Source organism: Aricia agestis, chromosome 6, assembly GCF_905147365.1.
Source record: "Aricia agestis chromosome 6, ilAriAges1.1, whole genome shotgun sequence".
Classification (NCBI taxonomy): domain Eukaryota; kingdom Metazoa; phylum Arthropoda; class Insecta; order Lepidoptera; family Lycaenidae; genus Aricia; species Aricia agestis.
Window position 1 is genome coordinate 2,825,835 of NC_056411.1, and position 15,914 is coordinate 2,841,748.

Genomic DNA, 15,914 nt, shown 5'->3' on the forward strand with positions numbered 1-15,914 from the left:
CACACTGTGCCTTTTTTATTCATCAAGGGCATGCGTTATAGCGCAGTCAACAGCGAATGTGAGGCATACCCACAACGCATGCCCTCTGACCGTATCCAAAACTTTCGCTTTGTTCTTAATGAAAATGTTGGCGTTGCGTTCGTTGACGCATTCAATTATTGAACACGCCAATACGAAAGTTTAATGAAAGAAGATGATGAAAATTGAAGACGAAAGTGCACAGTGTGGACATAGCTATAAGGTTGCAAGCGATTCAGTAGTCAAAAGGCATAACAAATTGATGACAGTGACCATCGTACGCGTGAAACACAACCTTCTGAAACCTCGTCCTGACGCAGTTCAGCCAGCACAGGTTGGAGTAGGTTCTATTGTCAGTGCCACAGACTGGGAGATAGGCTCTCGGACATTCCTCACAGTCGGTTATCAGCTCCAGGAGAGGCAGGGAATCTGTGACCCTCTCCATGTAGTTCTCCTGAATATGCTGAGCCTCATTCTTGCTCATTATTCGGTTATCCTGGCAGAACGCTATGGTCGCTATTAGTAATACTGAAACAGGATATTATGTTGAATTTATTAAGGTTTTCAATGATTGAACCAGCTGTACTCGTATTCAAAAATGAAGTAAAGTTAAGCTTTTATGTTTCTGGCAAAACACCTGCAACTCTTCCGATGTTGCGAGTGTCGATGGGCGACGCTAGTTGCTTTATTTATTTATTTAAATGCACAAAACACATTGCAATCCCAACTAAACAATTTAATGTATATTTAAATGTAAGATCTAGATCGCAACGTAACAAATATGTGCACACATTAAAATTAAAATATTAACATAAAACTAGCACAATTTTTGGTTTTTAACTTAACGCAGTACATTTGGACGTTACTTATTTCACTCATAAGTTCCAGAGGTACATATGCTATGGAGGATGTCTTTGACGATTTGAATATATTTATTACGGTTGTGTTCAAAAATGTCCAACTTTAAGCTGTCTTTAGCTAATTTATTATATTTTCTAGCCATACGTGTTAAAGGGTTAAAGTAAGAAATATTATTCTTGTAGACCTGTAAAGCAAATAAATTTGTACGATGAGTTCTACGTGCACTAAACTTGGTATTTAAGCTAATTTCAGATAGTAATTCCGACGAATCTATACTTCTATACTAATATTATAATTCTGCAGAGTTTGTTTGTTTGTTTGTTTGAACGCGATAATCTCAGGAACTACTGGTCCGATTTGAAAAATTCTTTTACTTTTGGATAGCCCATTGATTGAGGAAGGCTATAGGCTACATTTTATCACGCTAAGACTAATAGGAGCGAAGAAATAGAGGAAAATGTCGAAAAAACGGGGGAAATTGTATGAAAGGGTTTATTTGAACGCGCTAATCTCAGGAACTACTGCTCCGATTTGAAAAATTCTTTCAGTGTTAGATAGCCCATTAATTGAGAAAGGCTATAAGCTATAGTTTATTACGCTAAAACTAATAGTAGCGAATAAATAGAGGGAAATGTGGAAAACACGGGGGAAATTATATGAAAGGGCTTATTTGAACGCGCTAATCTCAGGAACTACTAGTCCGATTTGAAAAATTCTTTTACTGTTGGATAGCCCATTGATTGAGGAAGGCTATAGGCTACATTTTATCACGCTAAGACTAATAGGAGCGAAGAAATAGAGGAAAATGTCGAAAAAACGCGGGAAATTGTATGAAAGGGTTTATTTGAACGCTTATCTCAGGAACTACTGGTCCAATTTGAAAAATCCTTTACTGTTGGATAGCCCATTAATTGAGGAAGGCTATAGGCTACATTTTATTACGCTAAGACTAATAGGAGCGAAGAAATAGAGGAAAATGTCGAAAAAAAGGGGGAAATTGTATGAAAGGGTTTATTTGAACGCGCTAATCTCAGGAACTACTGGTCCGATTTGAAAAATTCTTTCAGTGTTAGATAGTCCATTGATTGAGGAAGGCTATAAGCTATATTTTATTACGCTAAGACTAATAGTAGCGAATAAATAGAGGGAAATGTGAAAAAAATGGGCGAAATTATATGAAAGGGCTTATTTGAACGCGCTAATCTCAGGAACTACTGGTCTGATTTGAAAAATTCTTTCAGTGTTAGATAGCCCATTTATCGAGAAAATATTTTATCTCGCAAGACTAATAGGAGCAAAGAAATAGAGGAAAATGTGGAAAAAACGGAGAAAAATTATTACTGGAGCAATTTTTATGTTATTTGGCAAACATGAAGAATAGACCACGTTAAGGAACAAAGGCTATTTTATGCGGAAAAATGTACGGTTGCGTGAAATTCCTAAATTACGCAAGCAAAGCCGCGCGAAAAATCTGTATATAATAAAATCGTAGGAAAGTCAATTCTGTATACTGAATATTTGGGATGTGATCTACTATGCTAACGCGGACGAAGTCGCGGGCAACAGCTAGTCAACAACATTATGCACAATTTTATAGAAGAACAATAAGTCAAAAAATATGCGTCTATTTTCAAGGGTCTCTATTTTGAAATGCATAAGCCTATCATGATAATTTAAATTTGATCGACCGGGAAAATGACGATAGCAAATGATTTTAAGAATTTTTTTCTGGACACGTTCAATGTCCTCTATATGTATTTTGTAATTAGGGGACCATATAGGGCTTCCATATTCTAACGTAGTTCTTACAAGAGCGGAAAATAAATATAAGGCACTACTTTTTAAACTCCTTTGTATTCCTTAAAACAAATCCCTGGAGTTGGTTAGCCTTGCTAGTAATATATTCATATTGTGCCCTAAATGACAATTTATCATTAAAAAGGATTCCTAAGTCCTTAACCACAGTTACACGATTTAATGTTTGACCATTAATAGCGTAGCTCCAGGTAATTTTGTTCCTTTTTAGGGTAAACGATATAACTGAACACTTATTAGTGTTTAAGTACATATGATTTTTAATGCACCAATTTAAAATGACATCGATATCTCTTTGAAGAGCTAACCAGTCTTCTGTTTTCGATATTAAAGCGAAAATTTTCAAGTCATCGGTGTACAAGAGGCAGTTACAGCATAACATTTTAATCAAGTCATTGATAAATATTACAAAAAGGAGAGGACCAAGATGAGATCCCTGGGGTACTCCTGACGTTACAGTAGTAGATGAAGAAGAAGTAAAACCCTTGAGTGCGACTAACTGACTCCTGTTAGTAAGGTATGAACATATCCATCTATATAAATTACCATGTATCCCATAAGACGCTAGTTTATCACAGAGCAGGTGATGGTTGACTTTGTCAAATGCCTTAGAAAAATCTGTGTAAATAGAGATATAATAGAGATAAATAGAGTCCACTTGACCTCGCGAGAGAACGCTTTACTTAGATAATTTTTGTATTCTAATAAATTGGTAACTGTCGAGCGACCCTTAACAAAACCATGCTGCTTGGGTGAAATAACTGGTTTTATATGATTATAAATGTGATAATGGACTAAGGATTCAAATAATTTTGCAAAACATGAGAGAATACTTATGGGCCATCACCGTTTTTATACATGGGGATAACATGTGCGATTTTCCACCGGTCAGGAAAGATACCACTTTCTAGAGATTTATTATAAATTATGGATAAGGGAACTGATACCTCTTTTCCAATAAGCTAATAAGGAGGTAATAGATCAGGACCAGCTCCCTTACTAGAATCTTTTTTTTTTAATTTTCATTATTACATCTTTTTTTTTAATGAAATAAGGGGGCAAACGATCAAACGGGTCACCTGATGGAAAGCAACATCCGTCGCCCATGGACACTCGCAGCATCAGAAGAGCTGCAGGTGCGTTGCCTGCCTTTTAAGAGAGAATAGGGTAATAGGGGAGGGTAGGAAGGGAATAGGGGAAGGTAGGAAAGGGAAGGGAATAAGGGAGGGGATTGGGCCTCCGGTAAACTCACTCACTCGGCGAAACACAGCGCAAGCGCTGTTTCACGCCGGTTTTCTGTGAGAACGTGGTATTTCTCCGGTCGAGCCGGCCCATTCGTGCCGAAGCATGGCTCTCCCACGTATATATATCTTTAAGGTCAATTGATAAATGGGACAACGTGTTTGGGAAACAATTGGTTTTCAAGGCTGGCTGGCTTTATGGTTTTCATCTCTTCTCGATCCAGATTCTATATCAAAGGCAGAGGAAAAAAAATTGGAGAAGAGATCACATACCTCTTGACCATTCGATGACGTTATCCCATCAAACTTCATCGTGTCTGGAATTGAAATTTGACCTCTCCTGCTATTGACAAAACGCCAAAATGTTTTTATATCAGTTTTGAGGGAGTCCTCAGTAACCGATATATACTTTTCATAACAGAGCTTAGTAAGAGTTTTACATCTGTACCTCAGTAATGAAAAAGCATCATAATCTCTAGGATTGCCATATTTTTTAAAAAGCTTATGGATTTGTACTTTTCTTGGTTACATTTAATGAGAGCTCTACTGTACCAAATAGGATAAGACGAACATTTATGAGAGGCTTTCCATAAGGTGATCCGTTTTGCTCGTTTGCCCCCTAATTTTATAAAAAAAATCTTCAACATTAGAATAGAATTTTTACGATCAATCTAAATTTTTTGACTAGTCAAATTAATCCAAAATAAAAAAACTTCGAATTTTAGTTTCCAAAATTTCATAAACTAATTTTCGTTTGCTCCAATTTTCTAACATTAAAACTTTGAATTCAAATATTTGTCTGAAACGCCATTTCATCGCGTTAAATCCACTCGGAGAGTTTTTTAAAACTTCTGATAATAATTTTAAACGAAGCCAGTTTCTCAATACTTTATTTAGAAGTTCGAATTCAGGTCGCCGTCAACGATAAACTTTTGCGATGTTTTTTTTCAATAACTTTTGCACTACCAACTGAAAATAACTAAATTACTGAAATTATGCGTTCATTTCTGGATTGTGAAATTAATTTTTTATGTTGAATATGCTGCAGGTAACATACATTTTATACCTGAAAAGTTGGTCTATGCTGAATGTACTCACTCGTAGATAATATGAAGTTCTGAAGCAATATGCTTCTTTCTGACTATAAAATTTAATTTATTATGAAAGTGCAAATAATAAATGCCAACTACTAATATAATTATATACTGAATTCTACTTCAATCCTATGAAACGTAAAAAAGAGAGAGAGAAAATAAAAATTTGAAATAGGAATTTTAAAAAGAACACTGTTCATGAACAAAAATATCTACTTAAATTGTTTAATTTCTTATTTCCATTCTTACCCAATGTAATTTTGTCTACGTCTCCGTTTTCCATCGCTGTATAATTTTCAAATTATATTTAATCTTGTAATTGAAAACGGAAATTCTGCAGCTAATCAGTTCTTTTATGATAAGAAGTTTGTAATAAAATTGTTCGTTTCAAAGTAAAGAGTCTTGTCTTGATACATTCAATGAAATAATAATTCATAGCAATATTTCTAAACTGTGATGACTTAAATTTCTTGTGATGACAATTATACCATAGCTTGGCAAAAAAAAGCTTTTCTTTTATTGTAGGGTTGCCTATAAACAAGAAATTAGAAGCAGAAATCCTAAGTACTTACCCCAAAAATAGAAATTAGCGGCACTCACATTCGGCAACAATTGATTCCGATGCAAAACCTTTCCATAAGGACCCATTGTATTTTTTGTAAAAAGGGTTCGAAGAGCTTAGTGGGAGTTTTTAGGGTTCCGTACTTAAAGGGAGAAAATGGGATCCGATTACTGAGACTTGCTTGTCTGTCCGTCTGTCGCCAGGATATATCTTAAAAACATAGCTAGACAGTTTAAATTTTCACAGATTATGTATTTCGTATTATGTTGCCCCTATACCAATAAATACTAAAAACAAATTAATAAAATAAATATTTAAGTAGGTACTTAAATTCTTATACTACAAACGGGATTTTTATTGCCATTTTTCTATATTTAATAAATAAGAATGACAACAAGTAAATATTATTTTTAGTTGTAAGTATATAATTTTACAAAATCACAAAAAAAATATTAATTAAAATAAAATGTAAAATAGCGTTAGCGTTTTCTTTTTGCTTGAGAGCCCCTAAAATTTCCATGCAAAACACGACATTTTTCGCCTTTTTTGACAATGTTATTACGGTTCGAAACCCTTAATGCGCCAGCACGACTCGCACTTGGACGATTTTTTCGAGAACATCCGATTCAAAATTTGAATGACAATGTTAGCGTCGATGGGTTTAATGGAGTGTGGCAGTACAACTCGAATCGGATTTCCGGGCTCCATCCACTTGACCCCACCTCTTATAAGGGTATTTTGACGCGTATTTTTGTAAAAAATCTCGCTCACAATTTGGGACGCATTGTCGGGCTTGTAATTATTGGGGCTGTGTTTTTTAGGACTTGAGCGTGAAGTGTAATGAGGAGTTTTCCTTGTTATAATATTATATTTGATACAATGGTGGATTTTATGTACGGTAAGGTAGGGTAGATTATATTTCATACCTCTGTACCTATTAGCGAACTTGAACAACACACAAGAGCTAAATCAGAAAATAGTATTTTATTCTGTTTATTTATATACAGTGTTCAATCAGTGTGTGGTAGAGCCATGCTTCGGCACGAATGGGCCGGCTCGACTGGAGAAATACCACGGGCTGACAGAAAACCGGCGTGAAACAGCGCTTGCACTGTGTTTCGCCGAATGAATGAGTTTACCGGAGGCCCAATCCCCCACCCTATTCCCTTCCCTACCCTTCCCTATTCCCTTCCTTACCCTCCCCTTTTCCCCTCTTAAAAGGCCGGCAACGCACCTGCAGCTCTTCTGATGCTGCGATTGTCCATGGGCGACGGAAGTTGCTTTCCATCAGGTGACCCGTTTGCTCGTTTGCCCCCCTTATTTCATTAAAAAAAAAAACACTGATATTATCTGTATTACATAATCCGTTTTTCTACAGGACTTTATTTATTCAACTGTTGCATTGTTTAAATCTTGGCGTTAGCTAATTATTTTCCCTAGTGGATAGAAAAAGATTTCAAGATTATACAGCATGAATTATGAATTAATGTATTATTAAAAATCATTAATCATTATCAAATATTATTATCATTATTCACTTTAAGTTTTAACGACTTGTCCTCTACGCAACGTAATGTCTGTAAAGTTGTGTAATTATTACAACCACTTAAATTATAATTGCAATTTTATTGTTCAGCTCGCGAACTCAACGGCCACTTAAAGTAATAAATTAACGATAAATCCAATTAACTACTAATTAGACACGAAAATGTATAGTTGTACTCTTGTAGCGTTTTTAATTTGTAAGTAATTTTGTTCTTTAAAATTGTTTTTTATTAGCCAATAGATTAAAGTTCTTACGGCCGCACTCCGAAACATTTCATAATTATTACTTAGCTTTAATTTAATAATGAGCTAGAAGGGAAGGAAGAACAAATTGTAGTTTTATTTGATAGCATAATTTAAATAGCATATTATATGATATGATAGCATAATAAGGTTATTTGACAGATTTTCCATACTCCATCTGTCAAATTAAGTGGTGGATAGCCTTATCAGGAAGCGGTGAAACAGGCCCTTATTGTTGTAATATTTCTAAATGAATTATCAGGACTTAAATTATTAGTCCTGATAATTCATTTAGAAATGTTTACACATATTGTAACGTAGAAGTATGTTGTCTTTGTTTGACTATCACTTTTCCAACATGGCAAACGAAGACAACATAGTTTATACGCTGATGAGCACTACATACAATACATACTATGCCTACTATGTTCATCACGAATATTATGTGTAATATTTTACTATGGTGAACTCGGGGAATCAAGACAGTAGCGGTCATTGACTCCATGTCAAAAAACTTGTTATCTTTTTTTTTTAATCTAGAAAAACTTGTTATTTTCGTAAGTATATATAAAATTCTCGTGTCACAATGTTAGTTACCATACTCCTCCGCAACGGCTTTACAGATTTTTACTAAATTTTATATGCATACTATATTCAGTAGGTCTGAGAATCGGCTACTGGCTACTTTTATATTGAGTACCTGGATGACCGAGCTTCGCTCGGTATAGCAAACACTCATTGACTTCGTGTTACTTAATAACGCCATCTGCTGGTCGTTAAAACAATTAGTTGCTCACATAATAGTATTATTATTCGAAAATAGATGTCAGGAAGAGTCATATTTTTCAGTTCATCGATAAAACACGAATAAAAAGAGATTTTCTGAGAATGATTCCTAGCTAGATCGATTTATCGCCCCCGAAACCCCCTATATACTAAATTTCATGAAAATCGTTGGAGCCGATTCCGAGATTCCAATTATATATATATATATATATATATATATATATATATATATATATATATATATATATATATATATATATATATACACAAGAATTGCTCGTTTAAAGATATAAGATAAGTGGATTAATGAATACATAATAGTAAATTATTATTACAACTCGAGACTGACGGCGACCATTGTTTGTGCAACGGGTTAGCGATGGACGTTGCCATGGTGCCATACTTATTTAGTTACTTCAATAAAATAATACTAACGGGCGAAATACATTATATGGCAAAACAATGTTTGTCGGGACAGCTAGTTTTCTATATAAACCTCGATTGACAATGAAGTGTCAGATGTTTCTAGTTAAGGGTAATATCGTATTTTGCATACTCGATGTGAACTGAATATAAAGCATATCACTTCAAACTCATAAAAAGTTGGAGATTATCATTCTAATTAGAATTTTCCGATGAATCAGTAATAATCTGTGTCTTTATAAGACGTCAATTTTATTCTTAAATATTCTAAATACATTGCGAGCATTTTTCATTTAGCGCCTAGACTAAAAAGGCCAATGACTGCTACCGCCCCGTTTCGCTGAGTACAGTTATAGCATAAAATTCCTCTAACTACATCATTTTACTGTTTTAGCCATATTCTTCGTCTACGTGAAAGCGGCATACGATCCGGGTACCGAGTTCGAGTCCTTCTGGAATCTCTTGTCAATGGATGTACCGGACCTGGGCAAGATACCCATCACACCAGACTGCTCCAGCTGCCCCAGGATCTACATACCGGTGTGCGCGACGGACAACCGGACATACGTGAACGAGTGTAGAATGAATTGTTACAATAGAGATATTGAGGGCGTGAGGGTAGTTAGACGAGGACCGTGCTATATATTCCCGGATTGGTGATAAAAAATAGTTGTTTAGATAAGGGAGCGTCCATTAATTGCGTAAGGCATTTTTGAGGATTTTTGACCCTCCTCCCCCCAAAGTGAGATTTAGAAGGATTTTGATTGACCCCCTCCGCCCTAGAATACCTCACGTAATTAATGGATGCCCCCTAATTGTTCAGAATTATTCATATTATTGTTTCTACTTTTGATTGCTTACAGATACTTAGTTTTATGATTAGTAAGATAAATTAATAAAGATATGAACTCTCAAATCCCAATTCGTGTCCCTGTAATGATGTATATATATATATATATATATATCTATATATCTATGGATGCTTCATACCACGTCAGTCTGGCCCCGTGCCTTAGCACGTTGTCCGTCCGTTGTCTGGTACCTGTAACACAAGTCCTTCAGGTACTTATACCTGAAGGACTTGTGTTACAGGTACCAGACAACGGAAATATATTTTATACTTTTATACTATACATATTATATTTAAGATTTTTATTATATCATACACATATTTAATACACATCCATGACCCAGGAACATTGAAAAACTTTTTGTTCCGTCGGCGGGATTCGAACCCCCGACCCCCGGCTTGAGTTGCCACACACTCTAACCATTGAGCCACGGAGGTCATCAATGTGTCAAAAGTATAGCAGGAACTTCAACTCACAATAAATGTTATGTCACAAATTCCCATTCCACTCTGTTTCACTGTGTAGGTATTTTTTTTTGTTATTTGAATGAGCAATCGCCCCTGCATTATGAATTTGCCCATACAAAAGTTAAAACAATACACTCCCAGTGCTGCTACTTTCACAGTGAACTCTTTACAGTGGACTCATACACACCCTAAAGTATTATTACTTTGTTTTGATGCACCTTGTATACGGTTAGGTACCCATAGAACGAAGATTTGGGACATGATAAATATATAAATGATTCGACAACGAAGAAGGACTCATGTAAGCACTTACGCTCTTTACTCAATTTTCTTCGTTTTTTCCTGTTCACGTGTCCAAATGCGACAATGTTTTCGAGTGAAGAACATTTTTCATAACACAGTAAGTAATTATAATGTTGTTTACCTTTTTCTGTGATTGTTGACGGAAATAAACTGAAATAAACGAGTAACACCTAAGAAGGATTTTAAAATACAGTTTACTGATGAACTGCTCTAACACCTTAGAAACCAAAAAGACATAGAACTTACTATACGCACTGATATTTCTATTAGTCGTAACATAATAGTTATCAAATCAAAATATTTTGACCCAACTTCGGTTCTTCTCGCCGGGTTAGTACCCGAACCGGCGGTAGGCACCATAACTTCGGCGTTCAGAAAGAATTTTATAAAAAATTAACTCTGATTAAAAATTATTATTTAATTTGATTGATTTGATTTGAAACCAGATATTTACCCGGTAAAATTAAAACTCTTAAGGTCAGTTCAAACTAAAAAACAGGATTCCAGTTAAGCATCGCTCTCTCTTTGGTCAGTTCAAACTGAAACGATACTAGCAAGGTTATGCAATATGCATTATTAGCGAGACAAATATTAACTCTTTTTTTTTGGAAAACTTGCAGCTTGCCATAAATTAATTTTGTTTTGTTTGTGCCATCAGAGAAGTTGATTCATAGGAATATGGCGGACCTTTTTTTTGCAATGCATTTACGCATTCCGCGGAAGATGGGGATCCTGACGCGGATATATGGAACTCGCTCGAAAGCCCTACCCACTAAAACTTGGCGGTGCGCCCTCTCTCCGACGACGGAGCCACGGGTACGACACCGCGACCGCAACTCCACCAGCGGTCGTCTACCTATGAGGAAATATGGCGGACCTACGTTATTAATTGGTAGTTTTATGTCAAATCAAGCCGACAGATCACGAACTATATTAAATTTACATATTCCGATGACGTAGGCCCCCGTTCTGTCTATGAATCAATAAAATTTCTTCGAAGATACATCGTTAAGTCGCGCTATGTTAATTTGTTTGGGTGTAGACTTAGAACCAGTGCACACAGCGCATTACGTCAGCGTTGCGTCGACGCAGCGCTGCCGTTGCGTTGTTTTACATACAAATAACCAAGGTGTTCACACGGCGCGCTGCGTGGTCGCAACGCACATATGATGGATAGCAGCCCACGAGACGAAGTGGGAGGGGGTGTTGACGTTAAGACTGCTTCGTAATAACGTTGAGGTAGCGCAGCGCCATTAAGTTAATATACCTAGCGGAATAGAGAAACAAAGGCCTGAGCAAGAGAGATGTCACTATCAGTAACACCGCGTGGTTAAAAGAGACGTGTGATACATGACAGCGGCACTCTTATTTTGACGTCCAGTCGGTACGTGCCGCGTGTTGACAATTTAATCTCATAGCATTCATGTTCAATCATGCTTGTGTATACGTACACATATTTTTCACACAGATGAAAACCAATTTAAGTTTCGTTTTCATCTGTGTGAAAAATATGAGATTGTTGCTATTCCGCTAGGTATATTAACTTTATGCACAGCGCCCGTGTGCGGAAGCGCAGCGCTATAATAATTAATAATTTTAATAATTTATCTTTATTTCACTTACAAAACAATAAAATAAAAAATAACAACAGATGTGTTAGTAGCTTGGTTAGTATACAATAATAATAATTAAGAGTTAGTATTTGTTAGTAAATTACTTTAACCTATTTCTTATTACTACTGAGGTGTACACTTGTCCAGTATTTTTGAAACGGGCTGTCAATTTTTCCAGCCAATGTTCTGACATCTGCTATGCGACAAGATATTTGCGTTGCGACGACGCAACGAAACGCAACGCGCCGTGTGGAGTGGCTCTGACTCGTCTGCCGTGTACCAATTTCGGTGAAGTTTTAAACAAATCCGCTTTCATTGCGGAGTGATATTGCCTATCACCTCTAGTGGCTGTGGAGGCCGAGACCGAAATTCTCGACAAATCGCCAAAAATCACGATACTCGGTGTTAGTATAATACCACAATTCGCTGACTGGACTGAAGTGTTTCTGCAGTTGTTATACCTGGTCAACCTATACTTAGAGAATAGACTAAGTTGCCTCAACGAACATACAAGTGAATTTATAAAACAAGAAGATACACATTTAATTGTCAGACTTACCGCACCTTTTTTGCTGCTTCCAATGATGAATAACTCGACAACAATGTATACTGACCCTAATTATTATTTTGCAACAAAATACTTTACTATACTAATAACATCTTCACTAAATTTAATACGGGAACAAGATTATTTGTTATATTTTTCGTATTTCCCAATGGAAAAATTACGTGAATAAGAAGGGATATTTGATTTTATCAACAGGTAATTTCATTTTCATCTATTTGTTGATTCATGGTAGGCTAATACAAATATATTCGAGAGCTGAATTTCTGTCAATACCACTCACATTTCTTTACCTCAAGATACACGTGAGGCAATATTTTCCTTGGGGGTCTTTTATATTCAATTTTTGATTACCTTTGTATTTTAGACCAATATTTTCCTACTGGCTTATTCTCAAAATGTTAAGGATTTTTTATGCTTGCTTTCGATGAAAATAGTAAGAATAAATTGAATAATTGGATGAAAAATTATTGGGCTCTTTCTTCAGTGAGGAAAGTCTCATTCAAGGAGTTTTAAGAACCAATGTACCTACTTTATTGCCCACAGACAAACTGTAGACATCAAAGTTTTATTAAAAACTGCTTTATAACTAATTATGAGCTAATAATATGAAAATAGTTTAATAAATAAATGAATAATTAAACTGTGTTCCTTAAGATCGTGTTTTCTTTCCTCAAAGATAATACGTTTTTTCGAGATGAAAATTTCATTTCATTTCCAGATATCAAAATATATCCGTACCAAATTTAATCAAAAGTGAAGAAGTAACAGGCAGACAGTCAAACAGATAGACACAATCTTGCGTTTATAATAATAGTATGAATATTTTAATACGTTTACAAAGCGCTTTTAGGCTTCCCTTCTATACAGTACACAGGGTCCTGGTCTCCTGATCTTGATCTTCAGGCAGTTGGCGATACAGGCGTTGACATAAGTGATATCGTCCACACTGCACACCGGCCAGTACACTCGCGGACACTCACAGTTGTATATCTCATCTAGGTCTCGTGGCTTACGAGATATCTGTATAGGACTGAGGATCCCGAATAGCCTCTCCGCTTTCTCCCGGTGGTAATCGATCACTGGAATGATAACCTTAATCTAATCTAACCAACCAACCAACAAGAAACAAATTTAGAGTTTCCTTTTACGACAGCTTTAAGGTAAATCTCAAAAATAAATTGTAAAAGGGTTAGTTCGCTTTGCCACGTAACTAGATGTACTTATTTGTAAATAAGTCATGCAAAGCTCATTTTAATATACTCAACAAAACAAGAAGATATATACACAATAACAGTCCACACTGTGCACTTTCATCTTCAATTTTCGTCATCAACTTTCATAATCCGCATTCAATAATGCGTCAAGGAACGCGACGCCAATATTGTCATTTTTGAAGTTTTGGATACGGTCAGAGGCATAAACCTATAAATATATTAAGTCTATGGTCAGAGGGCATGCGTCGCGACTCGCGGGCCTGCCTCACATTCGCTGTTGACTGCGCTATAACGCATGCCCTTGACGAACGGAAAAAGGCACAGTGTGGACAAAGCTATTGAGATTTATTTTTTGCCGCCCGCTAAGAATAAGCTTATTTGCCTCATATCATTGGATCCTTGCATCGTCTTGTCAGGTTTCAATGTGATGCCTTAATTGGAGTTATTTTACCATTGATAGGAGCTCGTTACCAATGATAAAGGATATTAGATTTGATTTCAAAAGAACAAGTAATAAGCGTGTACGTAGGGTAAGGGCCCCCATATACACTGAGGCCGATTGATCCGTTCGGAGTTCGGACTAATCGCAGGCCGACCTAACCGGAGTTATGTGTATTCCCGTATGATAACGTATGTGTGATAATTACTTTTAAGCTATTGTATAGCTTTTATCGCAGGCTTTAAGCGCAGCGACTGAATCAAGAAATTCCGTAACGAAAAACACCTAACACCCCCACTCCGACCGGCACAGCGATGCGGCGTTGCCGTGCATCTTATGACGTGTTTGTGTGCGTGCGACTAGACGTATGTGAGTTTAAATAATAGTGTAAGTAATTAAAAATGCTGTGCAATTGTATTTTTAACCGACTTCTAAAAAGGAGGAGGTTATATGTTCGGCTGTGGAGTTTTTTTTTTTTTTAATTTTTATATATATTTTTTTTACATTAACAAAGACTTACTTTTTGGACGTTTACTGGTAGTCTGGGCTTCTTCTGAACCAAGAGTTGTCTCAGCAGCATTATCCGTAGATGTGGTGTTCATATTCTCGACTTCTCCAGCAGCAGTTGTAGTGACATTTTCTACAACCTCATCTGCAGTGGTAGTTGTTTCAGCATGTTCGATACCTTCAGCTATAGTTATTGCCGTAGTTGTTAAGTCTTGGGTTTCTCCAAATTTCACTACATCGACTGAAAAAACATTTTTAATTCATAAATGTAAATAAGAATAATATTATTAACATTATGATCAACGTGTGAATAAATCCTGAAAATCATAATATAAGACAAGAAAATAAATTAAAAGTTTCAAGTGAAATACCTACGAAATACTAAAGTAGAAAATAAAAAGAAAAACAATCTTTTCAAGCGTACTCGTATCAGATTGATTAACTTCATTCTTAAAGGCATACTATAAATTTTCATTAAAAATTCGATTACAAACAAACATAAAATATAACTAAACATTAGTTACTGCAATCAAACTCTTACTTATAAAAATATGTGTAGCTTATGAGTTTTTTAAAATCCTTTTCTTAATAGATTTTTAATTCAAATTTTAGTTTTGAAATTTCTTAAGACGTAGCTTATAAATTATACAGGTTGCAATTAAATCTTCCTGCCAAATTTTGATATATTGATCCCTGTTAAAAATAAAAATAAACGTATTTTTTTCTTTTATAGCCACTCAGTACTAAAATGTTGAGAAATAGCTTCCGAAAGTTATCCTAAAGAACACTACAATTAATGGACACGACGCGTCGCCCGCGCGCGCCTCCCCCCGCGTCACCCCCGATCATTCCCCCGCGCCGCGAGTGACCATTCTGCAACGATTTTAAATGGGTTTTTTTTAAATAACACCCAATTTTTTTGGTTAAATGGACTCTCCTAATGATACCTAAGCCCTGGAAAAAAATTGCCAGGAAGGTTTAATTGCACCCTGTATTAAGTAAAATAATAAAAAGGTATCCGGTTTATACGGTATTTAGTTCTTAAGGGGTCCATTTGTCAAAGCTGACTGACCATTTCTAGGTAGGCGATGAAAGGGCGCTTGCCAGAACTCAAATCTTTTGTTGATACAATAAAGGATACCTTGAATAATAATTATTATTTAGCTTTGGAGAAATCTGTAGCAATCTGAATGTCAAATGTTTGAATAACAATAATCTGTAATAATTTACAGGTAGGTAATATTGTAGTAGAGGAGGGGAGGGTGCTATTTTTGTAGTCACTTGAGCGTTATGGAGACCTAGTAGGCTTTGTACGTTAGGTAAAGCTGATAAAAAAAAAATAAGAGCGTTTTTTTTTTATTTTA

At 35.8% G+C, this 15,914-nt stretch overlaps 2 protein-coding genes across 2 annotated transcripts; both read right to left on the reverse strand.

Annotated features, from left to right (window-relative positions):
- Positions 1-209: 209 nt before the first annotated feature.
- Positions 210-5,385, reverse strand: LOC121728311 (serine protease inhibitor Kazal-type 4-like). Its single transcript, XM_042116461.1, has 2 exons — positions 5,279-5,385; positions 210-546 (listed from the first exon to the last, which is right to left on the reverse strand). The coding sequence occupies exons 1-2, from the start codon at positions 5,310-5,312 to the stop codon at positions 254-256; spliced, it is 327 nt and encodes a 108-aa protein (XP_041972395.1). The 5' UTR covers positions 5,313-5,385; the 3' UTR covers positions 210-253.
- A 7,799-nt stretch (positions 5,386-13,184) lies between these two features.
- Positions 13,185-14,988, reverse strand: LOC121728312. Its single transcript, XM_042116462.1, has 3 exons — positions 14,926-14,988; positions 14,564-14,791; positions 13,185-13,469 (listed from the first exon to the last, which is right to left on the reverse strand). The coding sequence occupies exons 2-3, from the start codon at positions 14,643-14,645 to the stop codon at positions 13,237-13,239; spliced, it is 315 nt and encodes a 104-aa protein (XP_041972396.1). The 5' UTR covers positions 14,646-14,791; positions 14,926-14,988; the 3' UTR covers positions 13,185-13,236.
- Positions 14,989-15,914: the final 926 nt, after the last annotated feature.